The 22,871-nt window shown below is 55.2% G+C and overlaps 1 protein-coding gene across 3 annotated transcripts; it reads right to left on the bottom strand.

Moving 5' to 3' along the window:
• Window positions 1–5,156: 5,156 nt before the first annotated feature.
• Window positions 5,157–15,921, bottom strand: UNC93B1 (unc-93 homolog B1, TLR signaling regulator). 3 transcript variants are annotated; one of them, XM_066388212.1, is made up of 11 exons: window positions 15,743–15,921; window positions 15,438–15,579; window positions 14,590–14,743; window positions 11,224–11,385; window positions 10,884–11,016; window positions 10,442–10,535; window positions 9,716–9,840; window positions 9,079–9,261; window positions 7,852–8,125; window positions 6,702–6,820; window positions 5,158–5,946 (listed from the first exon to the last, which is right to left on the bottom strand). In XM_066388212.1, exons 1-11 carry the CDS (start codon window positions 15,833–15,835, stop codon window positions 5,608–5,610), a joined length of 1,818 nt encoding a protein of 605 aa, XP_066244309.1. In that variant the 5' UTR covers window positions 15,836–15,921; the 3' UTR covers window positions 5,158–5,607. The 3 variants fall into 3 exon arrangements, with proteins under 3 accessions (XP_066244484.1, XP_066244309.1, XP_066244397.1); XM_066388300.1 differs by having other exon boundaries at window positions 15,693–15,815; XM_066388387.1 differs by lacking the exon at window positions 15,438–15,579 and having other exon boundaries at window positions 5,157–5,946; window positions 15,743–15,853.
• Between the last annotated feature and the right edge of the window lie 6,950 nt (window positions 15,922–22,871).

Genomic DNA, 22,871 nt, shown 5'->3' with positions numbered 1-22,871 from the left:
TAAAGCACTCACCAAATGAGTTCACCCACAATCTCCCTTTCTTTCCTTTTCTTTTTTCTTTTCTTTTCTTTTCTTTTCTGACAGAGACAGAGAAGGAGAGAGAGGGACAGATAAGGATAGACAGGAAGGGAGAGAGATGAAAAGCATCAATTCTTTGTTGCAGCTCCTTAGTTGTTCATTGATTGATTTCTCATATGTGCCTTGACCAGGGAGCTACAGCAGACAGAGTGACCCCTTGCTCAAGCCAGCAACCTTGGGCTCAAGCTGCTGAGCCTTGCTCAAACCAGATGAGCCTGTGCTAAAGCCGGCGACCTCGGAGTTTCGAACCTGGGTCCTCCAGGTCCCAGCCCAATGCTCTATCCACTGCGCCACCACCTGGTCAGGCCACAATCCCCCTTTCGATGACCTGATTGGGTCCTGATCACAGGGGGCACTTTCACCACCTCCTGTGATCCTGCCCATGCTCAGCTGGAGGGCAGGAGAGCCTTGGAGGCCGGCTTAGCCTTCTGCCTACCACGGCCACGTTCTACTTGTGAGAAGAAAACCACTCGGTCCACTCTACAACCTAGGGGAGGAGACAAAAATAAAGTTCCAAGTGGCTTTGAGGAGCTTCCTCCTCATGCCCCACCCCAGTGTGTCAGGGGTCAGGGGTCAGGGGTCAGGGGCCGGGGCTCCCTGGGGGCCAGGTGAGAAGCTTCCCCCATGCACACCCACTTGGCAGCCTCTTTCCTCAAAGCTGGAGGAGGTGTATGGAGGGCTGTCTCAACCTGCCCTGTGGAAGCTGGCATCTTCCATTCTTAGGTGTTTGTCTCTGCGTGCGTTCTGTAGTTGTGGATTGTGAGCTCAGCCTCAAAGGGGCTCTTGACCTGAGGAATCTCGGGTGTCCAGGCTTCGGGAATCCATCTAGAAAGATTCTTGTGTGTGTTTTTGTCTGGAGCCCCAGGGGCACTGCTAAACCACGAGTACACTTTAATGTTCATTTCTCAACTTTGAGGTCTGTAGACCACCCAGGTGGAGTATCGCCTTTGCAGGAACTCTAAACTTAGGAGGAGCAGGCCTGAAATCACAAAACTCTCAGGGGAAACTTTTTCCCCATGCAGAGCCCAATTTCCTTACATGTTTCTGTGCCTGAGGCCAGAATTTCTTCTCTCCTGTTCTCTAAAAGTGTTACTTTTCTATATCCCAGCTTTCTTCACGGCTCTAATAGCAGACCCCTGTCTTGGGAGGTCCCAGCCCCCGTCACTGCCCCACATGCCCAGGGGCCCACACTCTGCCAAATGTCCTCTTACCCTACATTCAGAGGCTTGCCCAACCCTGACTGGGGCTTAGCAGATGTTGCCACATCTGCTATTATTGAAGGACTTTTCCTTCCAGTCTAGATGCAGGTGGGGACCTGGAGGGACAGAGCGCTGGTGCTTCACCCAGGCTACAGGTCACACCGTGTGACCCTTTCTGGGCCTACCTGTCATTGAAGTCTACATATGAGGCAGACAGCTTTCAGCCCGAGGGTGCAGGCCACGTGGTGAGGAGGCTGGGGAGGCGGCAGGCGGCCCTCACTATAGCTTTAGCTTTCATTGCTCCTGTGACTGCAGGACCCCAAATCCTGGCTTATGTGGGTTTGCAACGGACTAAGGGTAAGGGGGCTTCATCTGCAGGCATAGCAGACTCTAGGTTTAATCACCTTTCGTAGAACTGTGCCCAGAAAGGACACAGCCAGTTGTCTAGGTGGGGGAGGGGCCACCGGGACCAGTGAGGGACTCCTTATAGGTCCAGAATGTCAGTTGCAGAGGTTTATCAAGAGTTGACTCTGGCCTGACCTGTGGTGGTGCAGTGGATAAAGCGTCGACCTGGAAATGCTGAGGTCGCCAGTTCAAAACCCTGGGCTTGCCTGGTCAAGGCACATATGGGAGTTGATGCTTCCTGCTCCTCCTCCCTTCTCTCTCTCCTCTCTCTCTCTCTCTCCCTCCTTTCTAAAATGAATTAAAAAAAAAGTAAAAAAAAAAAAAAAAGAGTTGACTCTGAGTGCCCCAACTTTCTCGGTTCCTGGCACTCTCGGTGTCTCAATAATTTGTCACGGTGCTTCCACAGGAAGTCCAGCTTCGCAAAGTCACGACATGAAACTTTGAGTGATCTAATAGTGAAACTGTGAATCCACCTGGACCTTTTTTTAAAAGGAGAGACAGAAACATCTGTTCCTGTATATGTCAGGACCCGGGGCTTGAACCCTCAACCTTGGCATATCCAGTCGATGCTCTAAACCAGTGGTCCCCAACCCCCGGGCCGCGGACTGGTACCAGTCGGCAGGGAAAGAATAAATAACTTACATTATTTCTGTTTTATTTATATTTAAGTCTGAATGATGTTTTATTTTTTTTTAATTACCAGATTCCCTCTGTTACATCCGTCGAAGACTCACTCGTGACGCTTGTCTCATAAGTTCGACAATTATATTTAAAAATACCACAGTTTTTACGCCGGTCGCATAATTTTATTTTGTGCATTTATCTGTCCCACCCTAAAGGCTGGTCCGTGAAAATATTTTCTGACATTAAACCGGTCCGTGGCCCAAAAAAGGCTGGGGACCACTGCTCTAAACAACCGAGTTGTCTGGCCAGGGCCACCTGGACTTTTTAACTTTCTCAGAAATGTATGGGATCACTGCTTCCCTCTAAAATGTAGAAAGCTGAAAATCTCCCCTGTGGCTTGGGAGTTTGTGGAGACACATGTTACAGAGAGGTAACCTGTGGCTCAGACAGGCAGACCCTTTACTGACGTCACAAGCCTGGCTCCAGCACCCCCTAGAGGCTGCTACAACAAAACTCAAGTGAGGGCAGGGCTAGGGGCACCCTTTATGGTTTTTTTTTTTGTATTTTTCTGAAGCTGGAAACAGGGAGAGACAGTCAGACAGACTCCTGCATGCGCCCAACCGGGATCCACCCGGCACGCCCACCAGGGGGCGACGCTCTGCCCACCAGGGGGCGATGCTCTGCCCCTCCGGGGCGTCGCTCTGCAGTGACCAGAGCCACTCTAGCGCCTGGGGTAGAGGCCAAGGAGCCATCCCCAGTGCCCGGGCCATCTTTGCTCCAATGGAGCCTTGGCTGCGGGAGGGGAAGAGAGACAGAGAGGAAGGGGTGGGGGTGGAGAAGCAAATGGGCACTTCTCCTATGTGCCCTGGCCGGGAATCGAACCCGGGTCCCCCGCACGCCAGGCTGACGCTCTACCGCTGAGCCAACCGGCCAGGGCCTAGGAACACCCTTTATGGCAGGGGTCAGGAACCTATGGCTCGCGAGCCAGATGTGGCTCTTTGGATGGCTGCATCTAGCTCGCAGACAAATCTTTAATAAAAACGTTAAAAATATAAAACATTCTCATGTATTACAATCCATTCATTTCCTACCGCTCGTGTTCATGTTTGCGGGTGGCTGGAGCCAATCACAGCTGTCCTCCGGGACAACACCAAATTTTTATTGTATAATGCATAACGTACACAGGTCATTGTATGGCTCTCACGGAATTACATTTTAAAATATGTGGTGTTCGTGGCTCTCTCGGCCAAAAAAGTTCCTGACCCCTGCTTTATGGGTAGGAGAACCCAGGAGACCTGCGGCTAGAGTCGGGATAGATCAGGGTCTGGCCTTCAGCCAGGGGTGGAGATGGTGTGGTGTGGAGCATGAGGAATGGTGTGGCCCCAGCAGAGGAACCGTTGGGGTGCAGTTAGGGGCTCCATGACCCTCCCAGGGCCCCCTTGCCAGTCCTCACCCAGGCGTTCAGTCTGTCTTCACGATGGGATCTCAGCCCCCTTTCCCATAAGGGGAGGGCTAAAGGGGGTAAAGAAACAGGTACCCTCATGCCCTGGCCACAGAGCTCAGTTGGTTAGAGCAGTGGTCGGCAAACCACAGCTCACAAGGCACATGCGGCTCTTTGGCCCCTTGAGTGTGGCTCTTCCACAAAATACCACATGCGGGCGCTACCTCGATAAGGAATGTACCTACTTATATAGTTTAAGTTTAAAAAATTTGTCTCTCAAAAGAAATTTCAATCGTTGTACTGTTGATATTTGGCTCTGTTGACTAATGAGTTTGCCGACCACTGGTTAAGAGTATCATCCCCACACGAGGTTGCTGGTTGGATCCCTGGTCAGGGTACATACAGAAACAGATAGAAGCTCTGTCTGTCTCTTTCCCCCTTTCTCTCTTTCTCTTTAAAATCAATCAATTTTTTTTTGTATTTTTCTGAATTTAGAAGGAGGGACGGAGAGACAGACTCCAACATGTGCCCCACTGGGATCCACCCGGCATGCCTACCAGGGGGCAATGCTCTGCCCATCCTGGGCGTTGCTCTGTTGCAACCAGAGCCATTCTAGCACCTGAGGCAGAGGCCATAGAGCCATCCTCAGTGCCCGGGCCAACTTTGCTCCAATGGAGCCTTGGCTGCGGGAGGGGAAAGGAGAGGGGGAAGGATGAAGAAGCAGATGGGTGCTTCTCCTGTGTGCCCTGGCAGGGAATCGAACCCAGGACTTCCAACGCCAGGTCAACGCTCTACCACTGAGCCAACCGGTGAATAAAGAATTTCTTTAAAGAAAGAGGGAGAGAGGAAGGGAGGAAGGAAGGAAGTTAGGAAAGAAGGAAGGGGCATCCTCAGGCTGTAGGGGTTCTCAGTCTCTCATAGGCATTGAGGCTGAAGCCCGTTGAAAGCAGTGGCCAACTCTAACTGGCCTCAGACAACCATTCTCCTGGGCCGTATTGGGCACAGGGCGACCCTGAGATGGCTTAGAAGTGGGCCACGTCCCCCAAGGAGTCCCCAATAGGTAGGAAAAGGATGGGGTGGGCAGTTAGGCTGGGGACGCTTACGAAGACTGCAGGAGGGGGCAGATGGACCTGGGTGCCTGGAATCTGCCTCTGCTGAGGTCCCTACAGGCCACCCCAGGCACCCCTTTCTCCTGCGCAGTCGAAATGGGACTGGCTAACCCAGCGGGTTCCAGGAGGGGCAGCGCTTCCAGGCAGGAGGGAGGCCTGCTGGGTGGGCGGGGCTTAGGGGACGGTTCCTCACCAGGGGAGGTCAAGGCCTCTGATGACAGTGGCCCAGAAGCTGGCTCAGCCACACACACCCTGAGACCTGTACCTTTCCCCACAGCCTGAGACTTCCAGTCAGGACAATACAAAAATCTCTTTATTGTTTATTTTCTATAAAAAGTCGTGCCACTTGGTGGGCAATGGGAATAGCATGTGCACAGCGCAGACAGGCTCTGCCCAGGCCGGTAGCAGAGCTAGGCTGGGATTTGGAGTTTGGGGGGGGGAGAGTGGGTAAGAGGAGCCCGTTCCTATTCTGAGGCGGGGGGCCTGGGGAGTGAGTCGTGGAGCGCGGCCCCTCTAGGGATGGTTCGGCTGTGCTCTCTCAAACCCTAGGCCCAGCCGAGGGGTTGCAAGGTGCCACTGCACCCAGGAGGCTAAGGAGCGGATCCCAAGCTCTAGGTGGTTCCAGGTTCCGGGAGGGGTATTCTCAAATACGGGGGTGGGGGAAGGGGACAAAAGGTCCTTTCTGAAGATGGCGCAGGAGGGGCCCCAACCTGAGACGCGGTAACACCGACCGGCCAGGAGGCTGGGCCCCTCACTGCTGCTCCTCGGGACCGTCGCCTCCCTGCGCCTGTTCGTAGGGGCAGGGACGGCGGCAGAAGCCGGCTGGCTCCGCGCCGGACCGGGGCCCCGCTGGCTGCGCCTCCTCCTCCGCGCCGTCCCCCGGGCCGCTGCCACCACCTCCGCCGCGCTCGCCCTCCGCGTCGCTCTCATCGGAATTGTCCTCCTCCAGGTAGCGGTAACCACGCACCTTGTGCTGCGGCCGCGGGATGCGGGGCTGGCGCGGGACCACGCCCCGTCGCAGCTTCTGCTCCATCGACAGGTACGAGACCGTGGCCACCACCAGCGTCAGCAGCAGGATGGCCAGCTTAGCCTGGGCGCAGAGGGAGGGACGTCGGGCACCCGCGCAGCACCCCTGGCCTCCCGGGGCCCAGCCCCTCACCTGGATAGGCCCACTCCCAGCCGCTTCCAGGGTGCCCTCCTGCCAGCCCCACTGAAACCCCAGCTCCGCCCTTTACAGGCAGATGTGCAAGTGTCGACAAGGGCGGGACACAGGCCCGGGCCCATTCACCAGGGCTTAGATCCCTCTGTCCCTTACACGCGGGCACCCTAAGTAATGCTTCTCAGGCGTTTTTTACTGTAACCCATAGTCGGAAAGGATTCTACATCGTAACTCGGCATACTCCCTGCTATTTTCCTACTCTATTTTATTTTTTTAAATATTGGTCAGGTAGGACCTACTAAACCAACCCAGCAGTTGCGTGGCAGCAGAGCATGAGGGCCCCTGGTCCCCAATGGCCATGAAGGAGACCGACCCTCAGCATCTCTCTCAGGGCCCAGCACCCCGAGAACAGGTTAGCCAGCGACACTCAAGGCAGCTGGGATGTGCCCAGAGGCAAAGAGCAAACTGCCAACCCCTGCAGACACTGGTAGCTGAGGCCCTGGGAAGGTGACTGAGGCAGTAAGTGAAGGCTGGGTTTGACGCCACCCAGTGGGCTTGGTGAGTAGTGCCCTTCAGTGGCCGAGAGGCCAGGGTGGGTACTCACAGAAGGTACCCAGCATCCGAGTTGAGGGATGTGTGGGGTGCCCAACTCCCCAAAGGCCCTCCCCCCCCCCACTCAGCCTCACCTTCATGGGCAGGCTGGAGCCCAGGTACACAGTGAAGATGGCCACAGCCTGCCACCAGTGGTATATGGTGAAGATGAAGTCTTGCCTCTCTTTGTCCTCATACAGAATTCCCAGCAGTGCTGCAGGCGGCAGGACGGGGGAGGAAGGGGGAGAAGTGTCATCCAGGGCCCAGGGTGCCTCATCTCCTACCAGTGACCCTCCTAGGCTGTGCCGGGTCCCAGCCCTTTGCCTGGAAATGAACTAGAAAGAGATTGCAGGCCGGTCCTGGCCTGCCCCCTAGTGGAGACCCTGGTTATCACGCTGCCCCGGGAACTGAGCAAAAGGGCAGGTGAGATGGGAGGGGCAGTTGGGCCTCCTTTGGGGCATTGGGGCCCTGGAAAGTGGAAAGCTTTGTGTGCAATCACATCCTGTCCCCTCTGGGACCCCAGCTGCTTGGTGCCAGGCCTGCAAGGACCGCTTCTCCTCCTTATCCTGGCCTCGGGGAAGGCAACCTGCTTGCAGCAGCAAGCTTTCTACAAATCAAACCTGAAGTTGATTTGCAAACAGGACCTTTCTGCAAACAGGACCCCACCCCCTGGTGCCCCTACTCTAGCCCGGACTCGGGGCCTGGACTCTGCTTCTCTGCAGACGAGTGCTGGGGTTTCATGCCTGCTCCCAGCTCCTCTCTATAAAGGCCATACCTGCATTTACTCCCTGGGCTATGGGCAGGATCACCAGCGGTTTTCCATGCAGCACCATGAAAATGACGTTAATGGGCCCTTTCCCCGGTATGAAAGCAAGGTGGCCCCAGTGTTTTTTCACATTACCCTTCGGAGGTTTCCACAGAGCCCCACACCTACCCATGTAACTGCAAGACCTCACCCTGACCCCTCAGGGCCCACAGGGCCCCATGCTCACCCTGGGGCGGCCACAGTACATCCATGGCATACAACCTCCATGCCTGCCCCAGGGCATCCACAGTCCTCCCGTAGTTCCTGCCCTGTTCACAGGACCTCCTTCCACCCCACAGTGTCCACAGGACCCCATGACAGACCTCTCGTGTGTCCAGGGGACCCCGTGTCTGTCCCTGGCATGTCTGTGCTACCCCCAACTGCCCCGAGGTAGCCAGGAGTCCCTGTCTAGCCATCCCAGTGCCCGTGGCTATACTCACTGGAGAGCCCCGTCTTGTTGAGGGCACTGCCCACACCCCAGAGGACAGCTGCGACATAGAGGATCCAGGTATGTTTCAGGACTCGAGGTGCCGGGGCCCAGAGAAAGAGGCCGAGAGTGAGCACCAGGTGCAGTCCGGCCCCGGACACCAGGGGCACCTGGCGCGGCAGCCACAGCCCCAGCAGGCCCAGGGCTGAGGAGGCTGAGGCACCCAGGCTATAAGCCACAAGGAGGTAGGCTAGGCGTTCCAGCCCCACGGAGCACACACCGTAGCCCTGGGGAGTGGGGAAGACAGGGGTGAGGGGGTGAGGCCAGCTGGCCCGGGCTCTGGCTCTCCCCGCACGGTCTCCCTTTGGGTCTCGCACCCTGCCCTCCCTGGGCCACCTTGGGAATAACTCCCTCCGCGGCTCTGGGGGGCTGCGGGCAGAGAACGAGAAAATGAATGCTTGGATATTGACCCCAGACACCAAGGCTGTATCCCACACGAAACCAAATGTTTTATGGGCATTATTCTACCTCAACAATAGAACAGCTCCGGGAGTGAAGTGATGGTTAGACTCATTTCACAGAGAAGGAAACTGAGTCCCAGAGAGGTTAAAACCATTTTTCAGCCTGACCAGGCGGTGGCGCAGTGGATAGAGCGTCGGACTGGGATGCGGAAGGACCCAGGTTCGAGACCCCGAGGTCACCAGCTTGAGCGAGGGCTCATCTGGCTTGAGCAAAAAGCTCACTAGCTTGGACCCAAGGTCGCTGGCGCCAGCAAGGAGTTACTCGGGCTGCTGAGGCCCCCGGTCAAGGCACATATGAGAAAGCAATCAATGAACAACTAAGGTGTTGCAAAAAACCCTGATAATTGATGCTTCTCATCTCTCTCCATTCCTATCTGTCTATCCCTATCTATCCCTCTCTCTGACTCTCTGTCCCTGTAAAAAAAAAAAAAAAAAAAGGTAAAATCTAAAATCTTAAAGGAAGAAAAGAAATAATGCTGAGCACAAGGAATATGGAAGGGCAAGAACAAAAAAAACACACACACACACACAAAAAAAACCATTTTTCAAAAGGAGAAGGGGAATAAGGGAAGAGAAGAGAGAGGAATATTTGGGACATATTTGTCCATACTTATACCTATAATCAAAACTTAAGTCATTGTTTATCTGAAACTCAAACTGGGCCATATATACTGCACTGATATTTTACCTGGCAACCTTATTATCCGAGCTGTACTTACCAGGGCGAGACCAGTGCAAGCGAACAGCACCTCAAAGCCGCTGTAGATGAAGAACGGCACGAGGTGGCGCAGGCGGAAGTCGCGCACGTGCTTGAAGGGCAGCTGAAAGATGTTGCCCCAGCCCACGCTGCGCAGGTCGATCTCCTCGGTGGGCCGGTACGCGGCACCGCAAAAGCCCAGCACCTGCGGACCCGCGCCGTGAGGAGGCAGGCAGCCCGGCCCCCTGCCCCGCCTCTGGACACACCCACTGACCTCGGCCTTGCCCCCCAGCCCCGCCTCCAGGCCGCCCCCATACCGCAACCGCGCCCCCCAACGCCTTAGTCCTGCCTCCGGTACCGCCCCCGGGTGGGAGCCACACCTTCAGACCCCCCGCCTGGAACCCGCCCCCAGCCCAGGTCAAGTCCGGTCCTCTCGGACCCTGGTCCAGACTAGGCCTGGTTCCCCTCCCACTCCAGTCTTCCTGTCCTACTGCCCCGAGGTTCGGGGGGCCGCCTCTTCAGGACGCAGCCCTGCCTGGCTCTGGACTCCTGTCTCCAGGCCACAGCCCTAACCAGACCGCTGGCCACGCGCCCAGACTGCACCCATCTCCCGCCTCGGGCCCCGACTTCTTCGGCTCTGCCGCGTCCCAGGGCCGCACCAGCAGCATGGCCAGGAAGGCCACCGCCATGAGCACGCTCTCCACCACAATGAGGTTTCGGCTCCGCGGCAGCGTCCGGAGAACCGTCTTGTTGAAGCCGCCGAGGATGCCCTGGCTGTTGGTGCCTGAGAAGAGGTGGGAGCATCGTCAGGCAGGAAGCAGGGCGTGCTCTCAACTCAGTCACAAAGAAATGCAGCAAGGCAGGTGCATGGGAGGAGAGGGCTAGAGGGGCGGACGAGGGCAGTGCCTGCAAAGGCAGGGCTCCTTGGGAGCAGTTTGGAGGTGAGGGTCACTAGGGCTGAATGTACTTCAAGGAAAGGAATGCCCGTCCCCACCCCCTTCCTGCCCTGTTGCCCCAAGGCTGAGGGGATGGGAATGGCAGAACAGGGTGCCAGTCCACTTCCCACCTCCATCATTCACCCTGCACTGATTGAGCTCTGAGAGTATGGCTTGGCCCCAAGAGAGATCTCCCAGGCAGTGTCCTCCCAGAGGGCACCTCCTTCAGGCAGTCTTCTCTGATGCGCCCCGCCCTCCTCACTGGGTCAGATTAACTACCTACTCCAACAGGGCCCTGTGCCTTGCCCATCAGAGCCATGGTACAGGGGACTCAGCCCTGACCCCTGTGACAGAAAGCATCCTCCCTGCCCTCGAGGGCCCAGTGTCTGCTGGGTTAACTCAATGGGGAGGTGAGCAGGACTTGGGGACCCCAGCCCCATAAAGACTAACCGCATTGCTTCACGTGGAACAGTGTGTGATTCAGGTCATATAGGTAGTTGTTCAGGAAGTAGATCATGGGCAGCTGGGCACAGGCAAAGCTCAGCTGAGGACAGGAAAATAGCTTGGACCAGGCTTGGGGCGTGGGACCAGGCAGGGGGCACAGGCATAATCTGAGAGGGGTCCCACAGCCTTGGGGGGACAGGAACCCTCCCACGTCTGGTGCAGCCTGCGGGTGGGGAGGGGGAGGGGGCCCAAAGCAGAGGACTTCCTCCTGCTCAGCACTGTGGACAGCAAGGGAATGAGGTCTCAGTCACTTGGGGTAAGCAAGCTGAGGTTGGCCCAAGAAAGGGCAATGGGACTAGAAAGCTGAAAAGACTGTGGAATGGGCTCCAGTGTATGGGTTCTCAGACTAGAATAGCCAACCCCCCAGGGTCCCACATGCGGCACTCACGTGGAAGAAGCTATAGAAGATGGCTTGGAAGACCAGGAGGTAGGGGGCATGGGAGCCCCGTGGGGGGCGCTGCCGAGGGCTCTGCTCATCCCGCTCCTTGTAATGGGAGTACTCGTAGTATTTCTGGGCCATCCTAGTCCACAGAGGAAAGAAGGCTCTCCCTAGCCCAACCTCTGCCAGTCACCTCTGCTTCCTGCACCCGATGGGCTGGCCAGCCCCTCCATCTTATGGACGGGGAAACTGAGGCCCAGAGGACGGGAGGTTTCTTGCCAACCCCAGGTCGCCAGGCCACGGCTTCGGCCAGCGCTCCAGCCTCCCACCCTGCTGTCCACCGGCTCACCTGGTGATGTAGTTGCCCATGGAGGCCCAAAGAGGCACGATGGCCATGCCCAGGGCCACGGCTGAGGGCACAAGCGTGTAGTAGCGTTCCCAGTAGTTGGTGGAGACAAAGAGGGCATAGATGCCCACACCCAGGAACATCATCCACTTGGTGCCAAAAAACCTGTGGGCAGTGGGAGGGGTGCTGGTACCATGGGCTTGACAGGCCACGCTGGCCAGTACCAGAGTGGCCACAACTCTCAGTTCATGAGGCTGCGTGAGGTGGGGAGAGACCCCTGGCCTTGGAGTCAAGGGCTCCAAGGGACTTGCGCAGTGGCCTCAGGCAACTCAGGCGTCCAAACACCTGTTTTCACGGCTGTAATGTGGACACAGAGCCCAAACCAGCAGTGTCTCCTCACCACTACAAGGAGGGAAGGAGGGAAGGCAACGGTGTCACGAGTCAGTGGCTTGTGAGCACCTCCAGCCGTCATTTGTGTACTGCGCTGACTCACCAACCCCCTTCACCGACACTCACATTGCTGGGACGGCAGGGCCCAGGCCCCAATGTTCAAAGGACTTGACCCTAGCTGGCTCAAGGAGACTTAGGAGCAGAGAGAGGAAGAGGCTCCCGCACTGGCCAGCGGCAGGCCCGGCCCCCTGCTGGCCCTTTCTCCCTGCCCACTGCTATGGCAGCCCATGTGGTCAGGAAGGTTCCTCCTCACTGGATCTGGGGAAATGTTACACCACGTTCAAAGGGGATTGACAAGTGGCAAGATAAGGGCCCATTCAGGGCATGGAGCCTGGTCAAGCTAAAAACCACCACCAAGATCTTTGTTTTGTTTTGTTTTAAAGCATTTATGCTCTTGGTCCTGGCCAGCTAACTCAGCGGTAGAGTGTCGGCTAGGTGTGTGGAAGTCCTGGGTTTGATTCCCGACCAGTGCACACAGGAGAAGCGCCCATCTGCTTCGCCATCCTTTCCCCTCTCCTTTCTATTTCTCTCTTCCCCTCCCGCAGCCAAGGCTCCATTGGAGCAAAGTTGGCCCAGGCACTAAGGAAGGCCACAATGGCCTCCACCTCAGGCACTAGAATGACTCCGGTTGCAACAGATCAACACCCCAGAAGAGCAGAGCATCGCCCCCTAGTGGGCATGCCGGGTGGATCCTGGTCAGGCACTTGTGGGAATCTGTCTCTGCCTCCTCGCTTCTCACGTATAAAAAAATAATTAAAGCCTGACCTGTGGTGGCGCAGTGGATAAAGCGTCGACCTGGAAATGCTGAGGTCGCTGGTTCGAAACCCTGGGCTTGTCTGTTCAAGGCACATATGGGAGTTGATGCTTCCAGCTCCTCCCCCCCCTTCTCTCTCTCTGTCTCTGTCTCTCCTCTCTCTCTCTGTCTCTCCCTCTCTTCTCTAAAATGAATAAATAAATAATAAAAAATAATAATTAAAAAATCAAAAATTAAAAAAAAAAATAAAGCATTTGTGCTCATTGGTTGCCTTTGGTTACCAGGAAGCTCAAAGTGAAATGACTCTGGTTTCCTGATACAATTACTTCCTCTTCTATTACAGGGCCTTGGTTCTTCTCTTTTCCTTATTTTGCCACGTAATACATCACAGACACCCCACCCCCCACCCCCGCTGATCTGTCTGGGGAGGGTGGGTCACACAAAATGCACTGTACATTTTAATGAGTAAAACAGAAAAAAGTAAGAACACTAGCAGTCGTTGCTGGTGAGGCTATGGTTTAAAAACTGATACACGCAGCCAGTCGTCATGCAGACTGGCACAGCTCTGGGAAAATCAACCTGGTAGTTTGGGGAAGGGATTAGTATGGTGTTTGGAGCCACTCTGCCTCAGTTCAAACCTTCAGTCAGCATGTGCTGCCCAGGGGACTTGGGCAAGCTGTTCCATCTCTTGGTCTCTCCATGTCTAGGCTTATAACACCTGTCTCAGACTGCAAGGAATGAGATAACACTTACAGAGTGCCCAGCACATGGGAAACGACAGGAGCTAGCGGTTGTTACTGAATGGTGATGGGTTCCAAGAGCCATAAAGCCTTTCCTATGCCTCCAACCTAGGAAGGGCCCTGCTGGGACTTTATCCTGGGAAATTTATTTTAATTTTAAGAAGAAAACAGCCACAAAACCACAAAGTAAACATGCAAAAAAGAAGAGGGTACTGCAATATACAACTGTGAGCCACAGCTGGGTGCCTGCAACTCGGCAGAGGATGCCACCATCATAAAGGTGCCTGCGGGAAGCAGGGGGCTGGCCAAGATGTGTGCAGGGAAAAGCAGGAGAGCAAAACCGAACGTGACACACACATGCTCTGGTGACTAGGTCGTCCATGTCATCCACGCCTGTCAGTGGGACATCAAAGGTAGATGATTTATTGGAGGGCTTTTCTCTTATCTGACCTCAATTATGATTCTAATGCTGTTTGTGCAATCGGCATAAAAGAAGTTTTTTTTAAGATGTGGAACTAAAACCTGCCTAATTTGTCCACTGGTCTCTGGGTCCCATCTGAGCACAGACCTACTGCCTGGTGGAAGGGATTTTTGCAGTGGCCAAGACACCTCCCACGTCCAGTCAGCCCAGGGCAGGCCCTCTGGGGCACGCGCCCAGCCATGCCCTCTCCCTCAGAAATGTCCCTCAACATCAGCCACAGCTGACTGGGCAGGGCGTCTGTGCCTGGGTCTTGCGGCTCAGATTTTCTCCAGATATTCTACAGCCTTGACCCCAAAAAGTGACTGTGGTTTCAGTCCACAGAGGAGGGCACAACGATGATGCCACGTGGGTCCCAGGCAAGATAGGGGAAGGACCCTGGGTAAATTTCCATTGCTCAACACACAGTATGCCCTGGGCAAAGCTCGTTTCCTTCCCCTAACCCGGCTTCATCCCTCATCTCTCACCCCCTGCAGGTAGGAGGGGCAGGGCCTCTCCAAACTCTGCACCTCCCAAGGCCATCAGAGCTGCCCCCACACGCCTTCAAGATTGTGGTGAGGGCCTGACCAGGCGGTGGCACAGTGGATAGAGCGTTGGACTGGGATGCAGAGGACCCGGGTTCGAGACCCTGAGGTCGCCAGCTTGAGCGCAGGCTCATCTGGTTTGAGCGGAAGGCCCACCAGCTTGAACCCAAGATCGCTGGCTCTAGCAAGGGGTTACTCGGTCTGCTGAAGGCCCGCGGTCAAGGCACATATGAGAAAGCAATCAATGAACTAAGGTGTTGCAACGTGCAATGAAAAACTAATGATTGATGCTTCTCATCTCTCTCTGTTCCTGTCTATCCCTCTCTCTGACTCTCTCTCTGTAATAAATAAATAAATAAATAAATAAATAAATAAATAAAGATTGTGGTGACGGCCCAGACCTCTGGGACAGCGGTGTCGCACCTGATGAGCACAGGTGTGTAGAGCAGGGCGGCAATGGGCGTCACGTTGATGCCTATGAGCATTTTGCTGTCGATGTCCGGCAGCCCCATGTTGCCATATTTCACCTCTCGGTAGGTCTCATCGTAGTGCAGGATCAGCTGCATCTGCAGGAGGCCTACGGACAAGGAGCGCGCGTGGAGGGCGTGGCCTGGCTGCGGGCAACCAAGCAGAGCAAGCACAGGGTCCCCTATTGCGACGCCGCCCATGAGGGCAGAGGAGGAAGCCAGGCTGGGTCAAGCATCCTGTGAGCTACGGGAACGTCACCTGCGACCTGCCCACCTGCCTTATTCCGCAGGTCTCTCGGACTCCAGCCACCCCCCCGCCCCCCACGCCCTGCCCCAGCGAAGACACCGCAGTCTCACCCCACCCCCACGTTGGGGGCGGGGAGGGGGTGCAGCTGCAGCTGCGAGGGCGGCAGACTGGGAAGTGAAAGAGGAAGAGAGACCGACTGGCCCCTAAGGTTTCTCTTTCCCAGGCCGGGTCTGGGGAGGGAAGCCCGGGGGCCGCCGCGGGCGGTACCCACCCAGGTACACGCCATAGGTAAGAGTGCCGCGCGCGGGCGCGTACCCACCCAGGTACACGCCGTAGGTAAGAGTGCCGCGCGCGGGCGCGTACCCACCCAGGTACACGCCATAGGTAAGAGTGCCGCGCGCGGAGCGTACCCACCCAGGTACACGTCGTAGGTGAGCGTGCCGCGCGCGGGCGCGTACCCACCCAGGTAGACGCCGTAGGTGAGCGTGCCGCGCGCGGAGCGTACCCACCCAGGTACACGCCGTAGGTGAGCGTGCCGCGCGCGGGCGCGTACCCACCCAGGTAGACGCCGTAGGTGAGCGTGCCGCCCGCGCTGGCCGCCAGCACGTTCTTGAGCACGCCGAGGCGCTTGCGGCGGTAGTAGCGGCGCTCCTCCTCCTCCTCGTTGTAGTTGGGATACGCGCCTACTAGCTCGTCAAGCTGCGGGGCACGCACGGCGCTCGCATCTGACAGCGCGCGGGGCCCCGCACCCCACCCCGGCCAGCCTGGACCCCCGTATCCCACCCCGGCCCGCTCCGGGGGCCGCATCTCACCCCCTGTCAAGGGGACCGCGCGCCCTCTCACGGTCCCCGTCCCTGCTCACCGGGACCCCGGCCCCGTCGGCAACCCCGAGCCGGTCCTCATCGCCCTGCGGCCCCGCGGCCCCGGCCACTGGGTAGAGTGGCGGTTCCGCCATGGCTCGTCCCCGCTAGAGGACTCGTTGTGGTGGGCCACGACGGCCCGCCCACGACGGCCCGCCCACGGTGGCCCAGCCGCGGGGCCGGACACTCCCACCAGGAAGCCACGATCTGCCCCCACCCCGCCCCGTTCCGCCCCCAGCTGGGGGCGTGTCGTGTGTCTGTGTTAAAGGGGAGTGTCCATGTGCTGCCAGGACCCGGCCTCAGGGATGTGCGATGCTAGTTCAAATACCCGCTCAACCACTTCCTGACTTTGTAACTTTGGGAATTAACTCTGCTTTTCTGTGCCTCAGTTTCCTCCCCTGTAAAAAGGGGATACTGGGCACTATTTCCAAGAGCTATTGCTGAATCCCCGAATTAATGCAGAGCCTTAGAAAAGCGCCAGGCCCAAAATAAGCTCCCCTGTGTCACTACTGTCATTCCTAGCGCCGCCTACAGGCCCCACTTGGTCTGTTTGCAGGTCAGCAAAGAGCCCTCCATAGCAGACCCCAGAGGGCTCCTGCCACAGGACTTGGTACCCCACGCCCCCCTCCCATACATCCCCTAGCTTTCGTTTCGGCAGCTGCAAGTGGAGGCTCTGGTAGGGCCACTCGGAGGCCGAGATTGTGGTGGCTGCTGGACTGCAGTGGGAGTGACCTAGTCACCCTGCCGGAGGGCTCAGAGCCCACCATACCCACCCCAATGGGCACTGGGTTTGGGGGCCCCCCATGATGTTCCAGCCTCTCCCGAACTGACTTTCCATAGCACCTGCTGTTGCCCAACGCTGGGGAAGCTTTTTAAAACCGTGCGCTTCCCAGGGAAGTCTCCTCAGCAAATCGTGTTAGAAAACTGGATAGCCACGTGCAGACAAGTGAAATTGAACCTCTGTCTTACACCACTCACAAAAATTAACTCTAAATAGACCAAATTTAAACCTAAGACCTGAGAACTTAAAAGTCCTAGAAGAAACATAGGGAAGAAGCTCTTTGACACTGATGTCAATATTAAAAATGAAACAGCCGATTATTTTACTAGCAAAATGGGTTTATTCAGGAATGGCGGAGGAATTGCGATTCTGGACATGCCAGCTATGGCTAACCTTAGGTCAGTCTGGAGAACAAAGAAGAGGAAGGTTGTGTGACCAGGTGGTGGCGCAGTGGATAGAGTGTCGGCCTGGGATGCTGAGGACTCAGGTTCAAAACCCTGAGGTCCCCAGCTTGAGGGTGGGATCATAGACATGACCCCATGGTCGCTGGCTTGAAGCCAAGGGTTGGCTTGAGCCCAAGGTCGCTGGCTTGAGCAAAGGTTCACTGCCTCAGTTGGAGCACCCCGGTCAAGACACACATGAGAAAGCAATCAGTGAATAACTAAAGTGCCACAACTATGAGTTGATGCTTCTCATTTCTCTCTTTTCCTGTCTGTCTGTGCCTGTCTGTTCCTCTCTCTCTCTCTCAAAGAAGAAGAAGAAGAAGAAGACAGGAGGAGGAGGAGGAGGAGAAGGAGGAGGATGCATTTAATGATTGATTCCTGTATGTGCCCTGTCCAGGGATCGAACCCTCAGCCTTGGCGTTTGAGACCATTCTCTAGCCAACTGAGCTACCCAACCAGGGCTTGGCAATGATATTTTTGTTGTAATACCAAAAGTACAAACAACAGAAGAAAAAAATCAACAAGTAGAATCATATCAAATTTAAAAGGGCCTGCACTGTAGGCCCTGGCCGGTTGGCTCAGCGGTAGAGCGTCGGCCTGGCGTGTGGGGGACCCGGGTTCGATTCCCGGCAAGGGCACATAGGAGAAGCGCCCATTTGCTTCTCCACCCCCCCCTCCTTCCTCTCTGTCTCTCTCTTCCCCTCCCGCAGCCAAGGCTCCATTGGAGCAAAGATGGCCCGGGCACTGGGGATGGCTCCTTGGCCTCTGCCCCAGGCGCTAGAGTGGCTCTGGTCACGGCGGAGCAACGCCCCAGAGGGGCAGAGCATCGCCCCCTGGTGGGCAGAGCGTCGCCCCTGGTGGGCGTACCGGGTGGATCCCGGTCGCCCCATTTCCAGCTTCAGAAAAATACAAAAAAAAAAAAAGGTTCTGCACTGTAAAAGAATCAAAATATAAAGGCAACCTACAGAAAGGGAGTGAATATTTGCAAACCATGTAACACACTAGAGGTTTATATCCAAAATTCATAAATAACTCATACAACTCAATCACATGCATGTACACACAAAACAATTCAATTAAAAATGGGCAGAGGAGCTAACTAGACATTTCTTCCAAAGAAGACATCCAAATGGCCAACAGAGCCTGACCTGTGGTGGCGCAGTGGATAAAGCGTCAACCTGGAAATGCTGAGGTCGCCGGTTCAAAACCCTGGGCTTGCCTGGTCAAGGCACATATGGGAGTTGATGCTTCCAGCTCATCCCCCCTGTCTCTCTCTCCTCTCTCTCTGTCTCTCTCTCTCCCTCTCTCTCTCCTCTCTAAAAATGAATAAATAAAATAAAAATAAACAAATGGCCAACAGACCCATGAAAATGTGCTCAACATCACTAATCATCAGAGAAATGCAAGTCAAAACCACCACGAGTTATCACCTCACACCTGTCAGAATGGCTGTCAGTCACCAAGAGGACAAGAGAGGACAAGTGTTGCCTGGATGTAAAGAAAGAGAACCGTTGTGCGATATTAGGGGGATTGTTCACGGACCTAGCTATTTTGGAGAACAGTATGAACTATTTCTTTTCTGGGTTTTTTTGTGTGTATGTGGTGTGTGTGTGTGTGGTATGTGTGTGTGTGTGTGTGTGTGTGGTTTAATTGTCTATCCCCCATTCTGGTCAGTTGGCTCAGTTGGTTAAAGCATCATCCCAAAACACCAAGGTTGCTGGTTCAATCCCTGGTCAGGGCACACATAAGGAAGCAACTAATGAATGCACAACTAAATGTAACAGCAAATATATACTTCTCTCTCTTTCTCTCCTCCCTTCCTCTCTCTGTCCCTCTAAAATCAATTAAATAATAAATTTTTAAAAAATTTTAAGTGAGAAGAGGGGAGATAGACAGACTCCCACATGCACCCCAACCAGGATCCACCCAGCAATCCCAAATGGGGCTCATGCTCAGTACCAAGCTGTTTTTAGCACCTGAGGCTAATGTGCTGGGACCAACCGAGCTCTCCTCAGTGCCTGGGGTCACGCTCAAACCAATAGAGCCACTGGCTGCGGAAGAGGAAGAGAGAGAGAAAGAGGAGAGAGAGGGAGAGAGAAGCAGATGGTTGCTTCTCCTATGTGCCCTGACCAGGAATCGAACCTAGGACATCCATATGCTGGGCTGACACTCTATCCACTGAGCCACTGGCTAGGGCCAATAAAAAAATATTTTATTTTATTTTTTTACAGTGACAGAGAGAGAGTCAGAGAGAGGGATAGACAGGGACAGACAGACAGGAACAGAGAGATGAGAAACATCAATGATTAGTTTTTTGTTGCGTGTTGCAACACCTTAGTTGTTCATTGATCGCTTGGTTCATTGAAGGCCCTTGGTCAATCAATGCACATATGAGAAAGCAATCAATGAACAACTAAAGTGTCGCAACGCGCAACAAAAAACTAATGATTGATGCTTCTCATCTCTCTCCATTCCTGTCTGTCTGTCCCTGTCTATCCCTCTCTCTGACTCTCTGTCTCTGTAAAAAACAAAAATAATAAGCCCTGGCCGGTTGGCTCAGTGGTAGAGCGTCAGCCTGGCATGCAGAAGTCCTGGGTTCAATTCCCGGCCAGGGCACACAGGAAAAGTGCCCATCTGCTTCTCCACCCCTCCCCCTCTCCTTCCTCTCTGTCTCTCTCTTCCCCTCCCACAGCCAAGGCTCCATTGGAGCAAAGATGGCCCGGGCGCTGGGGATGGCTCCTTGGCCTCTGCCCTAGGCGCTAGAGTGGCTCTGGTCGCAACAGAGCAATGCCCCGGAGGGGCAGAGCATCGCCCCCTGGTGGGCGTGCCAGGTGGATCCCGGCCGGGCGCATGCGGGAGTCTGTCTGACTGTCTCTCCCCGTTTCCAGCTTCAGAAAAATACAAAAAAATAAAAATAAAAATAAAGAAAATAATAATAATAATAATTATCTGTCTCTCCAGGTGACTGCTAACCATGCAGAGGCTTTTGTTGGGTACTTAGTAGGTGCTCAAGAAATGTGGGTGGATGAACGGACCAGTGAATGAATGACTAGTATCTATTCTAGAAGGGTGGCCGGGAAGTTGGAGAGCTGGGGGTGTGGAGGGCATGAATGTGCAGAGACTTCAGGCTCCGAGGGGGTGGAACTTTCTCCAGACCACACCCATGTGCAGATATAGGTTAAAAACACAGGTGAAATCATGTTGGTGGTGCCTTGAGGTGGGAGGTACGGAAGGAGCAGGAAAGAGGGGTGGGCCCGAGGTCCAGGGGCAAGGAGGAGGCGAGAGGTCAGGGGAGCAGGGGGTGCTGGCAGGCCATGGTCAGAGTGGACGCCAGCGATGACAAAGTCCAGGGTGTGGCCACGGCGCGGGGTAGGGAGAGGGCGAGGAGGTCCAGGAGGTCATGGGGCTAATGAGGGGGGAGCAGTGGACTTTGGTGCCCCAGGGGAATGCAGTCTGGTAGAATACAGCGGGAGATGTATTCTGCAGTCTTGTAGGGTAAGTGGGAGATGTGGACAGGAGGGGGAGCCAGCTGCCAGGGCGGGGGGGGGGGTCCTCAGGGGGTGGGCTCAGTGGAGCAGAAGGTGGGAGGCTGCGGGTCGGTAAGCTCTGCAGTGGAGCGAGGAGGACACAAAGAATGACCCTTTGCTTCTCCCAGGATGCACCCCTCTAGAACTACATTGGAAGGGGGGCCCTTGGGCCTGCGTAGAGACTCACACCGATGGTCTGTGAATGACCCACTCCTTCTCTGCCTCTGTCTCTGCTTGAGGCCGCTGAGGAGAGAAAGAATCCATCCAAGCACACTGGACTGGCGGCCACATCTCTTCTGACTCCTCCAATGGAGAACCCAGGACAAGCCCGGAAGGAGCGGGTGGGGAAAGGTCCGTCTCACCTTGAACCCAGGGCGTCCTCCCAGGTGGGTGCCCGGTCTTCTGTGGCCTTTAGCGTGGGGAGCCCCCTCACCTAGGCTGCTGGGCACAAACCCCAATAGTTCCTCACCTGCAAAATAGAAATAAGCAGAAAAGCACTTCTGTCGACTGAAAACAGGATGGAGGGGGACAGGCTGGCGGGCAGGAGGAAGAGAAGCAGCTCAGAGGCCCAGTACACCTTGAGGGGTGGCTCTGGAGGAGGGAGACAGGACAGGGGAGACTTTTAGTTGTCCCACAGCCTGTCCTGCGGTGGCGCAGTGGACAATGTGTCAACCCAGAACGCTGGGGTCGCCTGTTCCAAACCCCAGGCTTGCACATGTGGAAGCAACTACTACGAGTTGATGCTTCCTGCTCCTTCTCCCCTTTCTCTTTCTCTCTCCTCTCTCTAAAGAAGAAGGAGAAAAAGAAGGAGGAGGAGGAGAAGGAGAAGAGGGAGAGGAAGAAGATAAAGGAGGAAGAGGAGGAGGAGGAGAGGGAGGAGGAGAAAGAAGAAGAAGGAAAAGAAGTAGTTGTCACCACGTGGGAAAGAGGACAAGCTCACAAAAGTCCTATAGAGGGAGAGAGGGACGGCAGGGCGGCCCGCGGAGGGGCCGGGAAGCTCCCAGATGCTGCTGCCCCTTGAAACCACAGCCTGAAAGCCCATGTCATGGCGGGGCCGGGGACCCACACGATCAGTCACGGCAGGAAGAGAAATTCACAGGCCTAGGGGTACATTTCAAGCTGGCCAGGTGTGTGTCATCCTGAGTGGGTGTGTGTCATCCAAGGAAGAGTCCAGTTCTCCAGGGTGGGCTTGTCTGCTCAGGGGGAGGGGGGACAAGGCTGGCTGAGCTCGCTGGGTTTGTATCTCCCACCAGAAGGGTCCCCCCCATGATGAAATGAAACCAGAGCAATTTAAGAAACAGCCAGAAAGCAAAGAGAAGGTAGGAGGGGAGCAGTGCCTGCCCTAGGGCGGGCCTCACCGGAGCCAACATGTCCCAAACGTCCCCTGTACCCATTCTACCAGCAAGACATGACTCGGCAGCACAGCAGCTACTGCTTGCCTGCTGACTTCTCACAGCGCTGTGTGATTCCTCTCTCTGAGAGCGCGGTCCGTGCCTAAACAAAGAGGGTCCCCTACAGGTGAGGGTCCCAACTTATTTATTTATTAAGATGTTTATGTATTGATTTTAGAGAGAGGAGAGAGAGGAAGTGGGGTGGTGGGGGAGGTGGGGGAGCAGGAAGCATCAACTTTTAGAAGTCGCTCCTCATATGTGCCCTGACCGGGCAAGCCCGGTGTTTTCAACTGGCGACCTGAGCGTTCCAGGTCGAGGCTTTATCTGCTGTGCCACCACCCAGGTCAGGCCAAAATTATTTAATTTATAGTCCTTGTTACAAGTGGATTCTTGTGGTCTGTTGGTAATTTGTAATGTTAAATTGCTTTATTAAAATCGATTCACTTCAGAACATTTCTCTGGTAGCTTGTCTCAAAACCTGACATTTTGATCCACAATGGTTAATGATACTATTTAAACTTTTCTAAACGTTTTTACAACTAAATGACCAAAAAAGAGAAACATTTTGTTTAAAAAACACCCACAGAAACAATTCAAACATGGGTGGCCTAAGGAGTAATTTCTGTCTTGCGGGGGGGTGAGGGGGGACACACGACCACATGAATTTGAAAGGCAGGCATTTCCAACCCCTAGCTCTATAACCTGATACTCAGTGACTCTCAATTAGCAAGAAAAAACCATCACTAGCCCAGCCCAGACGTGGGGTTTGGATGTGGCTGAGACAAGAGCCTCCAAATACCTGAGCAACAGGCTCTCTGACTGGACTGGGCCAATGGTGGAAGGCTGGGGGGAGAACGGGAGAAGCCAGGGCACTTCTCCAGGAGGCACGTGAGCGTGGCGTGGCTCCTCCAGGGTCCCAGCACTCACAGATCGGGCCCCTGAAGGATCCTGACCCTCTGGAGGCTGTTGACATCACTTTGCTCCCTTTG

Source organism: Saccopteryx leptura, chromosome 1 (genome assembly GCF_036850995.1).
Source record: "Saccopteryx leptura isolate mSacLep1 chromosome 1, mSacLep1_pri_phased_curated, whole genome shotgun sequence".
Lineage (NCBI taxonomy): Eukaryota > Metazoa > Chordata > Mammalia > Chiroptera > Emballonuridae > Saccopteryx > Saccopteryx leptura.
This window is presented reverse-complemented; position numbering and strand designations above follow the sequence as displayed.